The following is a 19,761-nucleotide window of genomic DNA, read 5'->3' on the forward strand; positions in this document are numbered from 1 at the left end:
ACTTGACATGTTCGACCAACGTTTTTGGGGATATTAAGAGGCGGTTGAGGTTAATAATCCCATAGAATTTAGTTTTATTTTCTTTGTTTTCTATTTTCAGTTTTTCTTTGCTCACGTTATATACGGATATTTTGTAGTACCTCTATGAATAAGTAACTTTGTATCTCGTTTTACGTTTGTTACTGTATTAGGATGGGGTAGCCTGAACGTTTCCGATAGCAAATCGGACGTGCTAAGGAAGACAAGTCTCACTGTAATTTCAAACCAGCAGTGCGCCCGGGACCAGACTGAGAATATCAACAACAATCATATATGTACATTTACTCTGAGACATCGCGAGTGCGCTGGTGATTCTGGAGGCCCGTTGCTGTGGATGGATCCGAGCACTCAAAGGTTGCATCTTATCGGGATCATATCCCACGGGCTCGACTGCAATATCGACAGTCCCTCAATTAACACCAGGGTTACTTCGTATTTGGATTGGATCGTTGCCAGAACTGGTATGTAAATTGCTGATGTGTATGATACGGAAACCTTACTTAATTCATTCGTAAAATTGAGGCTTAGCTAAAGTCTGACATTATTATTAAAATGGAAACCTTTATAATATTATAAAACCATTTTGGTTAGTTATTAGACCTCTTACAAAAGTAAAAAAAAATATTATAAAAGTTAAGGTTTCTTATAAATTTATAATAAAACCTTAAGCTGCGAGAAGTGTTAATTAATTAATGTAATTAATATATTTGTGTCTGAATATTAAGAAAACCTTCATTGTCCAATGCACCTGAATAAATTGTAAAAATTTCTAGGACAAGCCAATTTGTAATTTTTATGTACATTTGCAAGTTACTTTTAAGCTTTATTTTGAAAATTTTGTTTTGTTTGTGATGTTTATTCGTGCTAATAATTATTTTTCAAAGAAACTTCCGCAGGATGCTCGTGGCTTCTTTAGAGCATTGTCTGAAACTGATTTGATGATTGTTCTGCACGCACCTTAAATACCGGCCTGGTCGAATGGTAGGGAGAGTTTTAATTGCTTCGCGGATGACACCTGTACCGCGGTTTATATTATTGGGCTGTTTGATTATTGCGATAAATTCACAATTTTTTCTTGAATAAAAGAGAGGGTTAGAGGCAAGTATTTGGTATTGTCGCATAAAGCGAGGCTTCCTGTTTCGTGACGATGTTCAGAAACCGCTGATGTAATTATTTCTCGAATTCTGAGTGATCTCTGGTATTTTTTAGTCTGCTTGATATTTTTAGATCTGTTTCTTCGATTAAGTCTTTGCCGCAGTTTCACGGTATGCTGTCTCATGCAAAATTTAACCTTTAACCGATCGCAGAGATCGGGAGATTATAGGACAAGAAATCGCTGACATTTTTAAAATATTTCAATGGCAAACGGGAGTTGCATTCTGTAAGTGGTTTTGTTGAAGTGTATTTTTTAATAGGCCGTCTGATATCTTGATAATGGAAATTGTTGGTGAGAAGAACTGAATTGAACATGGATGATTTTTACGTTTTTTACGTATCGATCCGTATGAGTCGGTTTTCTATAGACGAAATGGCCCAAGGTTAAAGCTGGTTTTCGATTAATAAAAACGTCTATAAAGTGAAGGGTGTTGTTATTTTCGAATTCGATTTTGAAATTGATGTTTGTATGTATGGAGGTTAGATAGTTCGTCCACATTTTATTTTTATGTGTAACTTATCAGTGCCTAGTTTTTCAAAATGTAACACAAAATATTTGTGATGCATGGGAAATCGCGGATCCGATGTTCCTAATATTTGTTCGTAAATTTGTTTGTTACATCCCAAATCTATTTTTTTTATTAATATGAGAAATTCTGCAGGGAGGTTTTCGGGAGAGATTTAACTTGGAAACTAACTATAATGTCGTCTGCATTTAACTTAATACTTTTTAGTTGTTGAATAGAATGATAAAAATGAGGTACAAAGCTAAGACTTTTTCCAAGGCAGAGTCAACACGATACAAGACAGAAGATGTGCATCTACAAGTAAATATTTTCTTTATATTTCACGATGCAGCTTTTCTCGAAGAACTTGAACAAATTACACCTTTTTACTTAAAAAAGTTTTCGAATTGGTTTTCTTTATTTTTGTTTGGAATGTGCAATATTTAATTTTTAAACATTTATATATTTTTGATTGTATATATTTAATTTGCAATATAATAGAAATAACATTTTATTGACCTTAATAAACTAGTAAAAAATTGTTAATAATAAAGCTCTTTAATATTAAATTAATGTGTAAATTCAACAAATATGTTTTTAAACCGTTTATGATTAAATATGTTATAGTTATATAGTAAATGCAAATTATATATACAACAATAAAAATAATTAAATATTTATTAACATTATTAAATGTAATATACTCTGAGTAACCCACAATAATTTTAATTTTTCTTTAAATTTTTAAAAATTCTTTTTGAGTTATTTTAAATTATAAAAAGAAAATTATTTTCCAATTGGGATATTACAATGGACCGATTACAATGCTATCTTACCAAATATCCTAATACCAAATATGATGAAAAGTCTAATATAACATAAATTAAATCGGAATGGAGAAAGGTGGAAGGAGAATGACAAGAGGTGGGCGAGGAAGTAAAAGAGGACCCAGAGGAAAAAATTACAATTGTATTAAATAACAGTAAATATCTTTTATTTATATTAAATTAATCAATAAGCAATAATTAATTCATTCCTTTTCAGAAAATTATTTCATATCTATGAAATAATTTTAACAAACTAATAAAGTAAAAAAAAAGCAATTTAATAAAACGGAAATTAAAAAGATATTCCAAATACCAAAAACAATTGACTTATTTTAATTATACTTTACAACTTTTAATTAAAATTGACGGTACATTATCAGAAACACTTAAAACAAATTTTCCAATAAATTTTTATTAATTCACAATCTTCATAATAAACAAATTATTTTATTAAATAACAAGACATTGGCTTTTATCTTAATTGATCTTGTCTGGTTTTGAAATCAACAAGCAATATAACTGTCAACTAATCTCATACAATAAATTGAATTTTAGCCTCAACAAAAAGAATATAATAAATAAACAAACATTAACAACAATGAATTTCTACTAATTTACGTGCACCAAAAAAAATCAAATTAAATATTCGCTAATGAATCTTTCCTCCCTATCACATTCATATCCCTTAAACTAAATAGCCTTATCCTGATATCCCGAATTTCCCTTACATTTGTCTTTCTTTTATCCTCGCCTTCCACATATAATTTTTCGAAAGAATTGTTAGAAAAGCGAAGTCTAACAACAAACACGCTCCACAAGTGATAATACTATAACCTAAACAATAAAAAACAAAAATAAATTAACACACAATAAAATCCATTAAAACACTATCTTACCAAAGAGCTAAACACAATCTATACTTAAAAGGGATGAATGTACCATAAATTAAGTACTGATTCTAAAATATAAATATTGTAAAATTTTTCCATAAAACGAAACTAAAACATGCAAATTACCTCCGCAAATGTTGCCAATAAGGTTTAAATTTCACCTTGACCTAATACAATACTGAAAACTAAAAGGTAACTTAAAGACTACTAAGTATCCGATTTCTAAAGTACGGTTGTGATTTTAACAAATATAACAGCACATTCCAATTCCGGAAGTTTCATTTAAAAGCTTTTAAAATAAAACCCAAAAGAATACGAACATGATTCATATAACCTTCAACCTAAATTGTCAATCCATAGATCTAATTAATGTTCTTCCTCCAATTCGGATCGGTCCAATTTCATAGATTATTAATAACATACATGAAAACATAACAAACGTTAGACATGTCTTTTTCATAATTGTTCGAAATAAAACTTTTCGAAATTATTTTCCATTTCTTTTAATTTGCTTTAAATAACACATTAAAATCATAATGTTTTCCGATTTATTGCACCTCCCCAAAAACAAAATCATTTTCTTAGAATTATTCTTGCAACCTCCCGAATACTTTTTCACCTAATTCAAAATAAATTGCTGCAAATATAATTGGTATAAAATCCTTAATCTTATTTCTAAAAGGTCATGTCTTCTAAAAAAATACCACCCAATTGCATATGGTCCATGAATAAATTTATTAAACAGAGAAGAGAAAATGGTTAATAAAACTTTCACTGGCGGCAGCTTATTTGATTTAAATTCTAAAAGTTGGTCATGATATCAAAGCACTCTTCGAAACCGAAATTGGCTACATTTATAAAAATCGTGTCAAAGAGGTAAGAATTTTTTTATTGTTTATGAAACATTTCCTTAGAAATTATTACAAATTTGTGAAATTGAATATACCTAATAACATCGAGCATTTACGACTACTTATGCCATCATAATTTACTTCGGTATTTTAAAATGTTTTTTATAAATAGCTAGTTTTCACGTTTAATAATCAATAATCGACAAATTCTGCCTGAACAAATCTAATATACAAATTTTTGTAATGTGTTATTCGTAAAATTTGTTATTAAAATATTGAGACAACAGAATTTTGAATCTTAACATATTAATATCGCTATCTACAGATTTAAACAATCCAAAAACATGACAATTCCGACCATTGAAATAGAAGATAATTTAAATGATAAGTATATATTATTTTATTATAAAAATACCGTATTTACCGTATTATTTTTTATTTATTTTCTTAAACACTTGGATAAATTACTCAAAAGAAAATTGCTAAAGTATTACAATTTCAATAAAAATATCTTATCAACAAAAAAATAATTCAACAAAATAGTTTTAAAAAACGTCAACTTAATTCATTTAAAAAATATTGAAAAATAATAACCTCATGATTAAACAATAAGTAAATATCATATTAATTGAAAATTAAATAACCTACTATAGCACTTTTCTAAATTTTCATTTAAATGTAAATTCAATTAATATAGACACACATATTTTTTCAAAAATTTCTAAATAATAAAAAATTCATAAAAATAATATTACAGATCTTCCACCTATTGATGTACAAGAAACAAATAAAGACAGGGAAATGAATGGTAAGTTTAATTAAGAAACCAATAATTAATTTTTTAGATTTAATTAGTAGTAAAATCAAAAAATTGCAAAAATTAAGAGTTTATTATTACTAAAATATATATACAATAACAATTACTTTAAATAACTACTAATAAAATTCTTCCCATTACTTTTCGAGATAAATAAGAGATATGGCAAGAAACTTTTTACTTCTGCATAACAATTTTTTATGCGAAATAAGCCCAGATATAATGACAATATTCTATTTACTATATATACTGTTTTTTATTTAACGTCTAGATAAAATTGAAGATTTAAAAAAATATATCCAAATATCCAACAAGTAGAAATTGAACAATTAAAAAAAAAAGAAAACGAAAAAGTAGAGGGAGGAATTTGGTATAAGAGAGGGGAAAGAGGACAACGAAGTGGTGGCCGGAATGGAAGAGGTGGAACAAGAGCCGGAAGAGGTGGAAGAAGAGCCGGAAGGGGTGGAAGACTTTTTTATTTATATTACATTTTTACATCATTAGAAATTAATGCATAATTAAACAATAAGTAATAATTAATTTATTACATTTCAGAAAATTATTTTATATCTATGAAATAATCTTAATAAAATGAAGTAAAAAAAAAATTTAATAACACTGAAATTAAAAATTTATTGCAAATGCCAAAAAAACTTAACTTTTCTTAACAATTATTTACAATTTTTAATTAAAATTAACAACACATTATCAGAAACACATTAAATAATATATTGCCTCTTATCTTAATCGAACTTGTCAGGTTTTGAAATCAACAAGTAGTTAGTACAATGCTCGCTCTCCGAGTGTTCGAAGTGTATATATATATATATATATATATATATATATATATATATATATATATATATATATATATATATATATATATATATATATATATATATATATATATATATATATATATATATATATATATATATATATATATATATATATATATATATATATATATATATATATATATATATATTCTCACGTATTGATTCACATGATTCATATTGATTCATATGACACTATATTCCGGGATATCATCCGTTCGCTCGTTGAACTCCGACTGGGATCCTGCAAATCCTGCATCCGACTGGAATCCTGCAGACGTTTCGCCAAAATCTCACTTGGCATCTTCAATGCTCGCTCTCCGAGTGTTCGAAGTGTATATATATATATATATATATATATATATATATATATATATATATATATATATATATATATATATATATATATATATATATATATATATATATATATATATATATATATATATATATATATATATATATATATATATATCGGGCGACTCAGAGTAAATTTCACTATTTAAACGCGCCTTGTACATCCAACTTAATATTTGGGGGGGGGGGGGTTAGCGCTGGTTATCAGTCAACATGGAGCAGTGGTCAAATGAGCAACGAGCGTTTATGGTCGAAGCGTTCTTTAAATCGAACGATTCGTATGTTGCGGCACGGCGACGTTTTTGTAACCGTTACAATAATCGGCGTTTACGTGATGCTCCGTCAAACAATTTATTGAAATCGTAGGTTAAAAGATTTAGACAAAGTGGTACAGTGGCAAAAATATTGAGATTGTGCGACGTGCTGCGACTGAACATCCGAGGCGCTCAATTCGAAAACATGGCCAGGCCCTGAATATTCATCGCTCAAGTGTGCAACGGATTTTAAGCAAAGACTTACGGTTCCATCCCTACAAAATTCAATTGGTGCAGTTTCTAAAGCCCACAGACTACGAATTACGAAAAAATTATTGTGAGGCAATGATGAATATGTTTTGGAACGAAGGAGGATTGGACAACATTTTATTCAGTGATGAGGCTCACTTCCATCTAGAGGGGTATTGTTAACAAACAAAACTGTCGCTTTTGGAGCCCCGACAACCCAAAGAAAAGCATGAAAAACAATTGCATTCCAAGAAGGTAACAGTTTGGTGTGCCATGTCAGCTACTGGAATAATTGGGCCCCCTAAATAAAAAGGATCAGTATATTTAAAACACTCTTTTTTATTAATCGAGGTATTAGTTACAAGATGTCAAAATCAATGTAAACTTTTACTGTTTTCTTAACTTCAGCAAATGTTGTATTTTGGATTTTATGACGGATACACTTCTCTTAGAGTTAAAGGTTGTAATAAATTCTCTTATTTTAGCTGACGGTGGGTAAGTGTTTGTTTGGAGGTATTGTGCAAACTCCTTCTGGATGCAATTCACTTCATTCTCGCTCCATACTAAAATAAAAAATATTTTTCATAAAACGTGTTCGAAAAATTAGTTAAGGTGTGTTTGTCGTTATTTTATAAATTAGTATTTGTCACTTACATCGTTTATTTACAACTTTGGAGACTTTTGGCTTATCTGAAAGAAACAGTGTTTTTTCAAAAACACACAACTGTTTTACTTATATTCGCACTAGTATTATTAGTTTTTTAACACCACAGTTACAAAATAAATTTATTAAAAACAAATCTGACCTAAATTTTCGTTAACTCGCATCGGTTTATTTTTACCTCTTATTCTAATGAACCATGCCTATGGCAGTATAACTGAGTAAAAGTAATAAAAACATAGAGAATTACCTATATCAGCAGTTTCTTGATCTTCGTTCTTCTTAATGTTTTCAGGAATTGGTTGGTCAAAAATATTATTATCTTTATTCGCTTCAATATTTTCTTTTTTCCACACAAACAATATTTCATTGTCTTGTGTGGGCGCATTTGGTGATGAGGACTCTGAAACCATTTAGATATAAAATGGCAAACTAGTAGTAAACAGAAAACTTTTTGCATGACTACCTTTAGGTTCATTTTCTTCGGGATAGTCAATATCAATGTCCATTTCGTTTATCGATTTGCCTTTATATTCGACAGGAAGGGTTCCTTTTTCCATCATCAATGGTATTTTTGAAACCTTTGCGGTCTGGTAAATATCTACAGGCAGCCTGGAATAACAAGTATGAAATTCATACACAAATAAGACTACCTAATTAGCAAACAAAAAAAGAAGACAAGAGAAGAAAAGTGCCTCAACTATGCAAGTTCACACAAGTTATTTTTCTTCAATGGCCTTGTTTTTGTGCAATATTAACATGCGAAAGACAATACCTTTTGGACAGATCGCACGTCTGTCCTTGTATATATATATATATATATATATATATATATATATATATATATATATATATATATATATATATATATATATATATATATATATATATATATATATATATATATATATATATATATATATATATATATATATATATATATATATATATATATATATATATATATATATATATATATATATATATATATATATATATATATATATATATATATATATATATATATATATATATATATATATATATATATATATATATAATTTTTTTTATTATTTTATTTTTTGGTAATTTGCAAAGAGAGAAAGTTTTCTTATGTTTAGTCGGGTTTTTGGGACAAATAATTTTGTGCGTACTCAAATAAAAATTTAAGTTGCTGGAACATTTTTTACCGCGGTATTGCCGTTAAAGTTTTTTTTTGGGTCAAGCCGATCGGGAGTGCATTAACATTCCGTGTGCGGCAGCACCGAGATCTGTTGCGCGTTTTCCGCGAAGGGAACTTTAATTCTAAAGATTTTCGTTGTGCGTTTTTATGTTGTCCGTGGCGTAACACCAGTAAGTTCTGCGAATTGAGTAGCAAAACTTACAGCAAAGAGGAAGCAGGCCTGCTGAGGAGACGGAGGCGTGCGCTTAAGGTGAGACCTTAAAGTTCTTTAGCGGCCCGTTTGGCGATCGGTAGTATTTCTAAATTTTTAAAGCCTACAGTCCACTTTAAAGCTCTTCCGAGCGCGCCGCCCATTTTCTTTTCATATCGGTGGTTATTCCGCGAAAAGAAATTATTTGGTCCTTCGAGCCGGATTCGGCAGTTTTTAGCCTTAGCTACGCAACGGAAAACATTTCTCTCTTACAGAAATTAAAATAAATTCATTATTTCAATCCGCATTATTTTGATTTCGATTATTACCACGGAGAGGGCACAATTTTAATTAAGTTACTTGAAATTGGATTTAAACATTTTCTGTCAAGATCTAATTCTTGAGCAAAACAAAAAAATTGATGACCTTCGCATTCCGTTTTATGTACCTTTCGTCCATACAATACGCAGTTGTTCATTTTAGATAATTTAATTTTTAGTCAGGTAAATAGAGCAGGGCACATAATTTAATATTAGTGTGTGAAGAGTTTGACCAGTTTTTATTAGGTTTGAACCGTTTACTTTTTACTCACCGAAAAGAAAAAAAAATGGGTGATTATAAAAAGAATAAAGTACTCCGGTCGACTGAAATTCATAAATTGAACGAAATATACGATGTTGCTCTGAAAGTTAATGCCGAAGATGAAAGTTTTTATCCCATTCTTGAAGCTATGTATAAAGAACTTGAGGAAACTCGAACAAATTTTTATAAACTTCACAATAAAATTATATCAATCATATGTGATAAGCAAAATGCGGATGAACTATTCAAGATTGAGGATGATTTTCGAAAAAAATTCGATATTCAATATTATAGAATTCAAGCTATTTATACGCAACGTTTAATGAAGCCGACGACGCAATCTGTGGCTATACCGGGTGAACAATTGCCCATCTCTGCATATTTAAATTTACCCAAGCCTGAGTTACCGACATTTAGCGGAGAAGTTACCGAGTTTCGGAGTTTTCTCGATCAATTTGATGCGCGTGTTCATACGGTCCCCCACTTAAAAGCGATTGACAAATTTAACCTATTAGTTTCTTGCTTGAAAGGTGTCGCTCGGGACGCTGTCGACCATTTGGATATCACAGCAGATAATTACACAATTGCTTACGATTTACTAAAAGAAAGGTTTAATAATGTGAGAGTTATTGCTTCAAATTTATGGAATAACCTCCAATGCTCACCCAAACTTACCTCAGATAATTCAAAAGAGTTACGCTCTTTATTAGATACGTTTTCAAAAAATGTCGCAGCTTTGCAAAAACTAGGGTTACCCACGGAACACTGGGACTTTATACTTGTTCAAATGATGCTGAAAAGACTCACGGTTTCTCTAGTTACACGATTTGAACTTCATCACAACGACAGTACTATTCCAAGTTATGCTAAATTAAAGCAATTTTTAAGTAAAAATTGTCTGGCGTTGGACAATATTAATTTTCAAACTAAAACAAAGCAAATTTTTCTCAAAAAGCCAACTTTCTCCAACTCTACAGCAATGCTGGCTCAAACTGAAAATCCACCAAAATGTCCTGTTTGTAAAAATTCTCATTTTATTTATAAATGCAGCGAGTTTTTGGAAAAATCTCCCGCAGAGCGCTACAATCTGGTTAAGAGGGGAAAAATGTGCGTAAATTGTTTAGGCTCTCACCATTTTAGTACCTGTACCTCTACGTGGAGTTGTCATATGTGCCACAAAAAACATCACACATTACTTCACTTTCAGTCACCCCCCGCTAACAATGATTCGCTTAAGCTCTCTGACCACATAAATCCATTAACCGTAACTGCAGGTTTTTCTTCAGCAAATTCGAGCGTTTTACTTTCCACTGCTTTTCTCGAAATACTCGACGATCGCGGAATCTACCAGCCGATACGATGCTTACTCGATTCAGGAAGTATGTCGTCATTCATAACTCAAAAAACAGTTAGCCGGTTAGGCTTACGACCGTCTCCCCTAGAGGTTCGTATAAACGGCTTAGGCGCCATGCATTCGCAAGCTGATTTAGGTGGAGTAACTATATTTTTTAGACCGATGTATAAAACTCATCATGTTTTAACCACTGACGCTTTAATTCTGAAAAAAATTTGCGAAGACAAGCCTGCTTTGGATGTTAAACATAGTCACTGGTCCCGCTTAACTAATTTACACTTGGCCGATGACCAATTTTCCCGCAGGGGACCTATAGACCTCCTTCTGGGTGCCGACGTCTTTTCTAAAATTCTGTTGGACGGACGCATCCCTGGATCTAAAGACCAGCCCGACGCAATTAATATATTCTTCGGCTATGTCCTTATGGGGAAAATAAATCATTTCAAAGCGCCTGCACTCGCTACGTTGCTTTGTCATCTTGAGGACACGGTTTCCCTTGATCAACAATTGGACAAATTCTGGGAATTAAAGACACTTCCTGATGCACCTCGTCTATCTCCCGATGACATTAAGGCAGAACAAACATTTGTCAGCACACACCGGCGAGACCAGCCGTCTGGTCGGTTCATCGTCGACTTACCTTTTAAGGAAGAAGCCCCTATCTTCCCAAATATCCGATCTCTGGCTTTACAGAGGTTTTATTCCCTTGAGCGGAGACTTAAGAAGCAGCCTGAGATTTACTCGCAATATCGCGATTTCATGAACGAATTTATTGCGCTTAACCACATGGAATCTATTCCAGACGATTCGTTCAGTCCCCTCACTGTTATTATCTATCCCACCATTGTGTTTTAAGGCCGGAAAGTTTAACCAGTAAACTAAGGGTGGTTTTTAACGGTTCCGCACACCTTCCCAACCAGCCTTCCCTCAATGATATATTCACCGGTCCAAAACTCCAGAGTGATATATCTACAATATTATTAAATTTTCGTTTATTCAAGCCGGCATCGTATAGTCTTAGGAGCCTACCTCGATTTAAAATTTAAAACTTAAATGGATAGAAGGAACGTCGGAAACCTAGCAGGATATAGTGTTTACGAAACCGCACCACTCTACGCGCTCTTTAAGAAACTCGGTACGAAAATTCGCTTATTTTTCGCCTCCGACGCACCCTTACCGAAATACGGCCCTTTTTCGAATTTTTTTTTTCAATTTTAAAATGGCCATAACTCGAAAACGGTTCGTTTTTTGGAAAAACCGAGCAATTTTTTACGGGAATCCGGTATCGGTTTCCCCATTTTCTTGATTTTGATACCCCCGCCGGCATCGTATAGAGTATTGCGAGCCTACCTCGATTTAAAATTTAAAACTTGAATGGATAGGAGGAACGTCGGAAACCTACCAGGCTATAGTGGTTACGAATCCGCACCACTCTACGCGCATTATAAAGAGCTCGGTACGAAAATTCGCTTATTTTTCGCCCCCGACGCACCCTTACCGAGATACGGCCCTTTTTCGTATTTTTTTTTTCGATTTTAAAATGGCCATAACTCGAAAACGGTTCGTCCAATCAAAAAAGGACAAAATTTTCACCCCAGAGGGGTCGCTTCTCACCCCCCTTTATTCTTAGAAGACATTTTCTCCGATTTTTTTTTCAAAAATTACAAAATTCGAAGGGGTAAAATTTGGAGGGGGGGGGGGTTGAGACTTTGTCAGTCGATTCCCCACGCCGAGTCGGCCGGTCCGCCTAATTAACAGCACCGAGGCCGGTACGAAAATTCGCTTATTTTTCGCCTCCGACGCACCGTTTCCGAGATACGGCCTTTTTTCGAAAATTTTTCGAAAATGTCGAAATCTCGAAAACGGCTCGTCGGATCGAAAAACGCACGAAATTTTCGCCCCAAAGGGGTCGCTTCTCACCCCCGTTTACCCTTAGAAGGCATTTTCTCAGATTTTTTTTTTCAAAAATTACAAAATCCGAGTGGGTAAAATTTGGAGGGGGGGGGGGGGGGGTTGAGACTTTGTCAGTCGATTCCCCACGCCGAGTCGGCCGGTCCGCCTAATTAATAACGCCGAGGTCGGTACGAAAATTCTCTTATTTTTCGCCTCCGACGCACCGTTTCCGAGATACGGCCCTTTTTCCAAAATTTTTCGAAAATGTCGAAATCTCGAAAACGGCTCGTCGGATCGAAAAACGCACGAAATTTTCTCCCCAAGGGGATCGCTTCTCACCCCCGTTTACCCTTAGAAGGCATTTTCTCAGATTTTTTTTTTTCAAAAATTACAAAATCCGAGTGGGTAAAATTTGGAGGGGGGGGGGGGTTGAGACTTTGTCAGTCGATTCCCCACGCCGAGTCGGCCGGTCCGCCTAATTAATAACGCCGAGGTCGGTACGAAAATTCTCTTATTTTTCGCCTCCGACGCACCGTTTCCGAGATACGGCCCTTTTTCCAAAATTTTTCGAAAATGTCGAAATCTCGAAAACGGCTCGTCGGATCGAAAAACGCACTAAATTTTCGCCCCAAAGGGGTCGCTTCTCACCCCCGTTTACCCTTAGAAGGCATTTTCTCAGATTTTTTTTTTTCAAAAATTACAAAATCCGAGTGGGTAAAATTTGGAGGGGGGGGGGGGTTGAGACTTTGTCAGTCGATTCCCCACGCCGAGTCGGCCGTTCCTATTAATCATTACCTCGGGGTTCCGAAAACCAACAAAATAGAACCGAGGTCCTATTCCATTATTCCATGCACACAGTATTCAGGCGAAGTTTTAGCCTGCTTTAAGCACTTGTTCAAAGTAAACGTGCCGGCCCACCTCGACACTCAATGAAGAGCACCGCGGCAGGATTGAGTTGGACCGCCCGCGTGAACGGGCTAAGTCCACCGGCAGGACGTCTCGCGGCACGCCAGTTAACACCGCGGACGATGAACCGGCGGCGCGAGACACAAATTCGACTACGAGCTTTTTAACCGCAACAACTTTAATATACGCTATTGGAGCTGGAATTACCGCGGCTGCTGGCACCAGACTTGCCCTCCAATTGATCCTCGTTAAAGGGTTTAGAGTGTACTCATTCCGATTACGGGGCCTCGGATGAGTCCCGTATCGTTATTTTTCGTCACTACCTCCCCGTGCTGGGAGTGGCTAATTTGCGCGCCTGCTGCCCTCCTTGGATATGGTAGCCGTTTCTCAGGCTCCCTCTCCGGAATCGAACCCTGATTCCCCGTTACCCGTTACGACCATGGTAGGCGCAGAACCTACCATCGACAGTTGATAAGGCAGACATTTGATAGATGCGTCGCCGGTGCGAGACCGTGCGATCAGCGTAAAGTTATTCAGAGTCACCAAGTTGAACGATGTCGGGCGCGAACCCGCCACCGATTGGTTTTCATCTAATAAAAGCACTCCTTCCGTCTCCGGTCGGACCTCTGTTTGCATGTATTAGCTCTAGAATTACCACAGTTATCCAAGTAATTGTGGGTACGATCTAAGGAACCATAACTGATTTAATGAGCCTTTCGCGGTTTCACCTCGAATTTGCGTATACGGATCGCCTTTGTATGCGGACCGCCTCCGTATGCGGACCGCCTTCGTATATGGATCGCCTCGGTATACGGACCGCCTCCGTATGCGGACCGGCTCCATATACGGAACGCCTTTATATACGGACCGCCTCCAAATACAGACCCCCTTCTTATACGGACCGCCTCCATATACTGATCGCCTCCATATACGGATCACCTCCATATGCGGACCGCCATTATATACGGACCGTCTCTAAATACAGACCGCCTTCGTATACGGACCGCCTCCATATACGGACCGCTTCCATATAGGGATCGCCTCCATATACGGAACGCCTTTATATACGGACCGCCTTGATATACAGACCGCTTCCATATATTGATCGCCTCCATATACGGATGACCTTCATATACAGACCGCCATTATATACGGAACGTCTCTAAATACAGACCGCCTTTGTATACCAACCGCCTCCATATACAGACCGCCTCTCTATACGGACCGCTTCCATATAGGGATCGCCTTCATATACGGAACGCCTTTATATACGGACCGCCTCCAAATACAAACCGTCTTCGTATACGGACCGCCTCGATATACAGACCGCTTCCATATATTGATCGCCTCCATATACGGACCACCTCCATATACAGACCGCCATTATATACGGAACGTCTCTAAATACAGACCGCCTTTGTATACGGACCGCCTCCATATACAGACAGAATCTATATGTAAACCGCTTCCATATGCGGACCGGCTTTATATACGGACCGCTTCCAAATACAGACCGCCTTTGTATACGGACCGCCTTGATATACAAGCCGCTTCAATATACAGACCGCCTTCGTATACGAACCGCCTCCATATACAGACCGCCATTATATACGGACGGTCTCTAAATGCAGACCGCCTTCGTATATGAACCGCCTCCATATACAGACCGCCTCTATATGTAAACCGCTTCCATATGCGGACCGGCTCCATATATAGACCGCCTGCATATATAGACCGAGTCCATTTATAGACCGCCTCCACGTACAGATCGCCTTTATATACAGACCGCCCCATATATATGTCGTCTCTATATATAGACCGCTTCCATAACCGAAGCTAACCAAAATGGACCAAAGTGAAGTATATAGACCGTCTAAACGGTAAACCGCCTCGGTGGTGGTTGGCATCACCAAAGCGATAACCGAAACTAACCAAAATGGACCAAAGTGACGTATTGCCTAGACCGTGAACCTCTTCGGTGGCGGTTTGATATCTAATTAAAACTAATAAAAAAACTGATCAAAACTTAGAATTGAACATCACCATGATTCAGAACGTTTTGAAATTGAAATAAAAATGTTAAGATATGTGATTACGTATTTTTGAAACGTTCGTCTCGAAACGTTTCGTTCGACGTTAAAGGAAAAAGGAATGGGAAAGGGAAAATAAATTTATTTCATTTTTATTTATTATCGAAAACGAATTCTTTAAAAAACGATTTGGCGGTTCTAAAAAGAACCTTGAAGGTCGCCTGAAATATAACAAATTAGTATTGATAATAAAAAATCCTTGGCCGGTTGTGAACGTCTCGTAGATCTGAAACATTAAAAAAAAAAGGATTAGTTACGTTATGAGATAGTGTGTCGCGAATCGGGTTATCGTCGTATTTTTCTCTATCGTTCGATTGTCCGCGGTATCGAACGTAACGAATAATTTCGACCCTCGTGATGGGATTAAAGTCATAATCGGGTAAAAGTCTCAATCGGGTGAACGTCTTTGTCGGGTTAGAGTTTTAATCGGGAAAAAGTCATCGTTCGTACCGGCGGCAGGAAATATTGGAACTCGTGTACTTAATAAAAATTTGGAAAATGTAATATTTTTATTTGGTAAAAGTCGTGATCGAGTAAACGTCATAATTGGGTAAAAAGTCACGATCGGGTGAAAAGGCTATATTGGGTAAAGGACGTCGTCGGTAAAAAGTCGCCCTCGGTTACAAGTTATTACCGGTGAACTGTCATCGTTGTGTCGTAAAATCGGAACGAAAATAGGGTCGTAAAATGGAAACGAAAATGTAAAAAGTGGCAAATTTTCGAATTCAATTGAAGATTTTATCTAAAAACGCCCTATAAACGATATTCTGCGTGAAAACTGGATTATTTTTGCGACCGTCTTTAAAGAAACGACCCTGTCTACGACTTTCCTTTACAAAAATGCGAATATCCTGCCAAGTACGCACTCTGGACAAAGCGACGTACAATTGACCGTGAGCAAAACACGGGACGTTGAGACACAAACCGACTCGCGAAAGAGTCTGTCCTTGCGCTTTGTTGATAGTAATTGCGTGCGCCAACTTAATCGGAAATTGTTTTCTATAAAATGTGCCGCCGCCCGGTAGCAATGGCGTTTCTTTTTCCGCTAAAACGAATTGTTTTCTGATAATGACACATTTACGGCCCTGAAATTGACCGGAAACGATGCGGCCGACTATCACGTCATCGCCCATCTCCAAAACGATCATTCTCTGTACGTTACAAAAACCCCTCCACACGTTAAGATTTACCAAAAGGACTACCACCGAACCGATCTTCAAAGTCAACCGATATGGCGGTAGTCCCGACAAATCTAAACTTTCGATAATTTCACTGGTGACTCCCGTCGCGAGGGGATTGGCGATTTCGTGATCGTCGGCCCCATCCTCGTTACTCTGTCTATCGTAGGAATTGGTCGCCAAAAAGACCCTCTCCGATCCTGACGGATCGGGGAAGATCTTTGAGATGATTTCGTTCAACTCCTCGACCTCGCTGTTCACGGGACAAAGGATCGACCGGAGGGCCAATCGCTCGGCTAATTCCAAGAATTGCTCGTTCGTCCCGGGAAGAGAGAGCATCGATTCGAAGACGTCCCCGTAAACAAAGTCGACGAGTTGTTCGCGCGATTTGACAATTAATTTGGAAGGAACGAACAGACAGTTATCGGAAATCGGTTCGCGTCCGTTGTCCGAAACGATTCTTTCCCCGTCGCCTACTCTCCTGATGAAATTCGACCATTCCACCTCTTGCGGATGAACACGCATGTTTTCCGTTAACGTGCACAGTTGAAAAGTACTCCATGCCGGATGCGAAACGATAGACGCCATTCCCGCTCGCCTACCCTTGACAACGGGAAGCAACTGCTTGGGATCGCCGCTAAGAATAACGGTTTTCCCACCGAACGACCGTCGCGATTGACCGTATTCCCGACACACGGCATCGATCATTTCCAACATCCACGACGCCAACATAAACACCTCGTCTAACACGACGAGTCTCGCGTTTCGAATATCGTCGGCCGCCTCCGACTCGCCCACCAAATTAGAAACCGGCGTATCGTCTACGCCTCTTTCTCTAGGAATGCCGAAAGAAGAATGAATCGTAGCCGCGTTCCGGATTAACGTGGCCGCGATCCCCGTAAAAGCCGCGGATACGTACGGTAACGCGCGAAGTTCCGCCACTTCCAAAATAACGTTGACGGTCGCGGTTTTGCCGGTGCCCCCTTCGCCGGTCAAAACGAAAACGATACCGTTACGATTGCATACAGACTGTAAAACCTCGTAAACGAATCCCAGCTGTTGATCGTTGAGATCGATCAGATGCAAATTTTGATTCGGTCTCGGAACGAAAGCGAATTCCTCGAACGTAACCTCTTCCTCGTCCAAAAGTTGTTCCGCCTCCTCGTCGTAAACCCAATCGGAAATCCAATCCCGAGGAAGATTAATTTTTTCCATCGAAGTGGAGCATTCGACCAGAAATCGATCTACGAAACTCCAAAGGACCGTATACCGACACGTACGGAGCACGTGCATCCTTTCGTTTAAGTCGCCCGCGCCCTCTTCGTCGATATCTCTTATTAAATCGATATGAATCCTAAGCACGTCCGCGGACATACGCCTGCACCATCTCTTAAATAAAGTTCGGGGATTCTTCGACGGATTGTACAAGAGAATTAGAGCGAACGCTTCCCTTAAATAAAACGGATGACGAAGACGATCCGCTATCCAATCTAAAATCTTGTCCGCCTCTTCGTCGTCGTCCGGGATCAATTTTAACGCTACGCAAGCGGCCTGATACGAAGGACATAAAACGCCGTTTACGGTTTTCGCGTCCACGAACGAAATCAAACCTGTCACGTTGCCCAAAATCATTCGTAGATAGTAGCGCTCCATATTCCCCGGACTCGGATAAACCGGACTCATACGACCTAGAGAACTGGTGGGTCGCGACTTGGCGACCCAACGACCTTGCCGCCAAGAGTGCGTTTCGACGATGTCGACGTAGAACCGTCGCCGACCCGTCGCCTCCTCCGCCGCGTTCAATTCGAACCAAGCGACGAGCTTAGAACGCTCGCCCCTTTCGACTACGGCCACCTCGTCCCCTTCCCTGTAAATTTCACAAGCCTCTCCTTCCAAATGCACGGGCAACTTTTCGATCGTGTGACTGATATGGAACATGCCATTTCCCAAGATGCGATAGACCGCCTCGTGCGGTCCGATATATCTCATTTTAAGGAATGCCGCCGCCTCGTTCCAATCGATCGTACCGGTGGTCGTATTCACTTGCATCTCAACGCATTGGATGTTCGCTACGTCTAACCCCTTATTGACGTAGGCGTTAATGTATCGACACACCTGGATCGGGTTTCCGACGCAAAGTTCCAAATTCGTTGCCGACGAAACGTTTATGTTGCCTGTTAAAAAAGCAAACACCCGGAGGACGTCTGTAAAGAATTTGCTTCTCGATCTTAAAAACGGTGCTCGATATTTGCTGTTTCGGATATTTCCACCGGCATCGATCGACAACGGTCCAGCAAGGCGGTCTTCTGACCCTCGAATTTTCGACACCTATCTCCCCCTCTTGTTCCTCCTCCTCGTCATTGTCGTCGATTTCCTGTTCGACGGATTCCGGTTCGATATCGCACTTGTTATGTATAGTTATATATATGTATAGTTATATATATATATATATATATATATATATATATATATATATATATATATATATATATATATATATATATATATATATATATATATATATATATATATATATATATATATATATATATATATATATATATATATATATATATATATATATATATATATATATATATATATATATATATATATATATATATATATATATATATATATATATATATATATATATATATATATATATATATGTATATATAGGGTTTTCTTTGTCATTTTAAACAGATTCCAGTCAAAATCGGCTTCTTCGACTCATATCGTACCTAAAACCGCATCAAAACTGCAAATATCAGTTTAAACTATCATTTTTTGATACAAACAGTTATATATTCATGCCAATATCATTCAAATTCTAGTCAAAATCGGCGTCTTTGGGCATTTTAGTAACGAAAACCTTAATAAACTATTAGATTTCGACGTAAGGCAACCATTCTGAGTCAAATAGTTGCCGATTTCGATAAA

At 36.8% G+C, this 19,761-nt stretch overlaps 1 protein-coding gene across 1 annotated transcript; it reads right to left on the minus strand.

Moving 5' to 3' along the window:
* Nucleotides 1-16,365: 16,365 nt before the first annotated feature.
* On the minus strand, nt 16,366-19,094 carry LOC132697732 (uncharacterized). Its single transcript, XM_060663363.1, has 2 exons — nt 19,055-19,094; nt 16,366-18,992 (listed from the first exon to the last, which is right to left on the minus strand). Exons 1-2 carry the CDS (start codon nt 19,092-19,094, stop codon nt 16,366-16,368), a joined length of 2,667 nt encoding a protein of 888 aa, XP_060519346.1.
* Nucleotides 19,095-19,761: the final 667 nt, after the last annotated feature.

Source organism: Cylas formicarius, unplaced genomic scaffold (assembly GCF_029955315.1).
Source record: "Cylas formicarius isolate icCylForm1 unplaced genomic scaffold, icCylForm1.1 PGA_scaffold_10__41_contigs__length_53128322, whole genome shotgun sequence".
Lineage (NCBI taxonomy): Eukaryota > Metazoa > Arthropoda > Insecta > Coleoptera > Brentidae > Cylas > Cylas formicarius.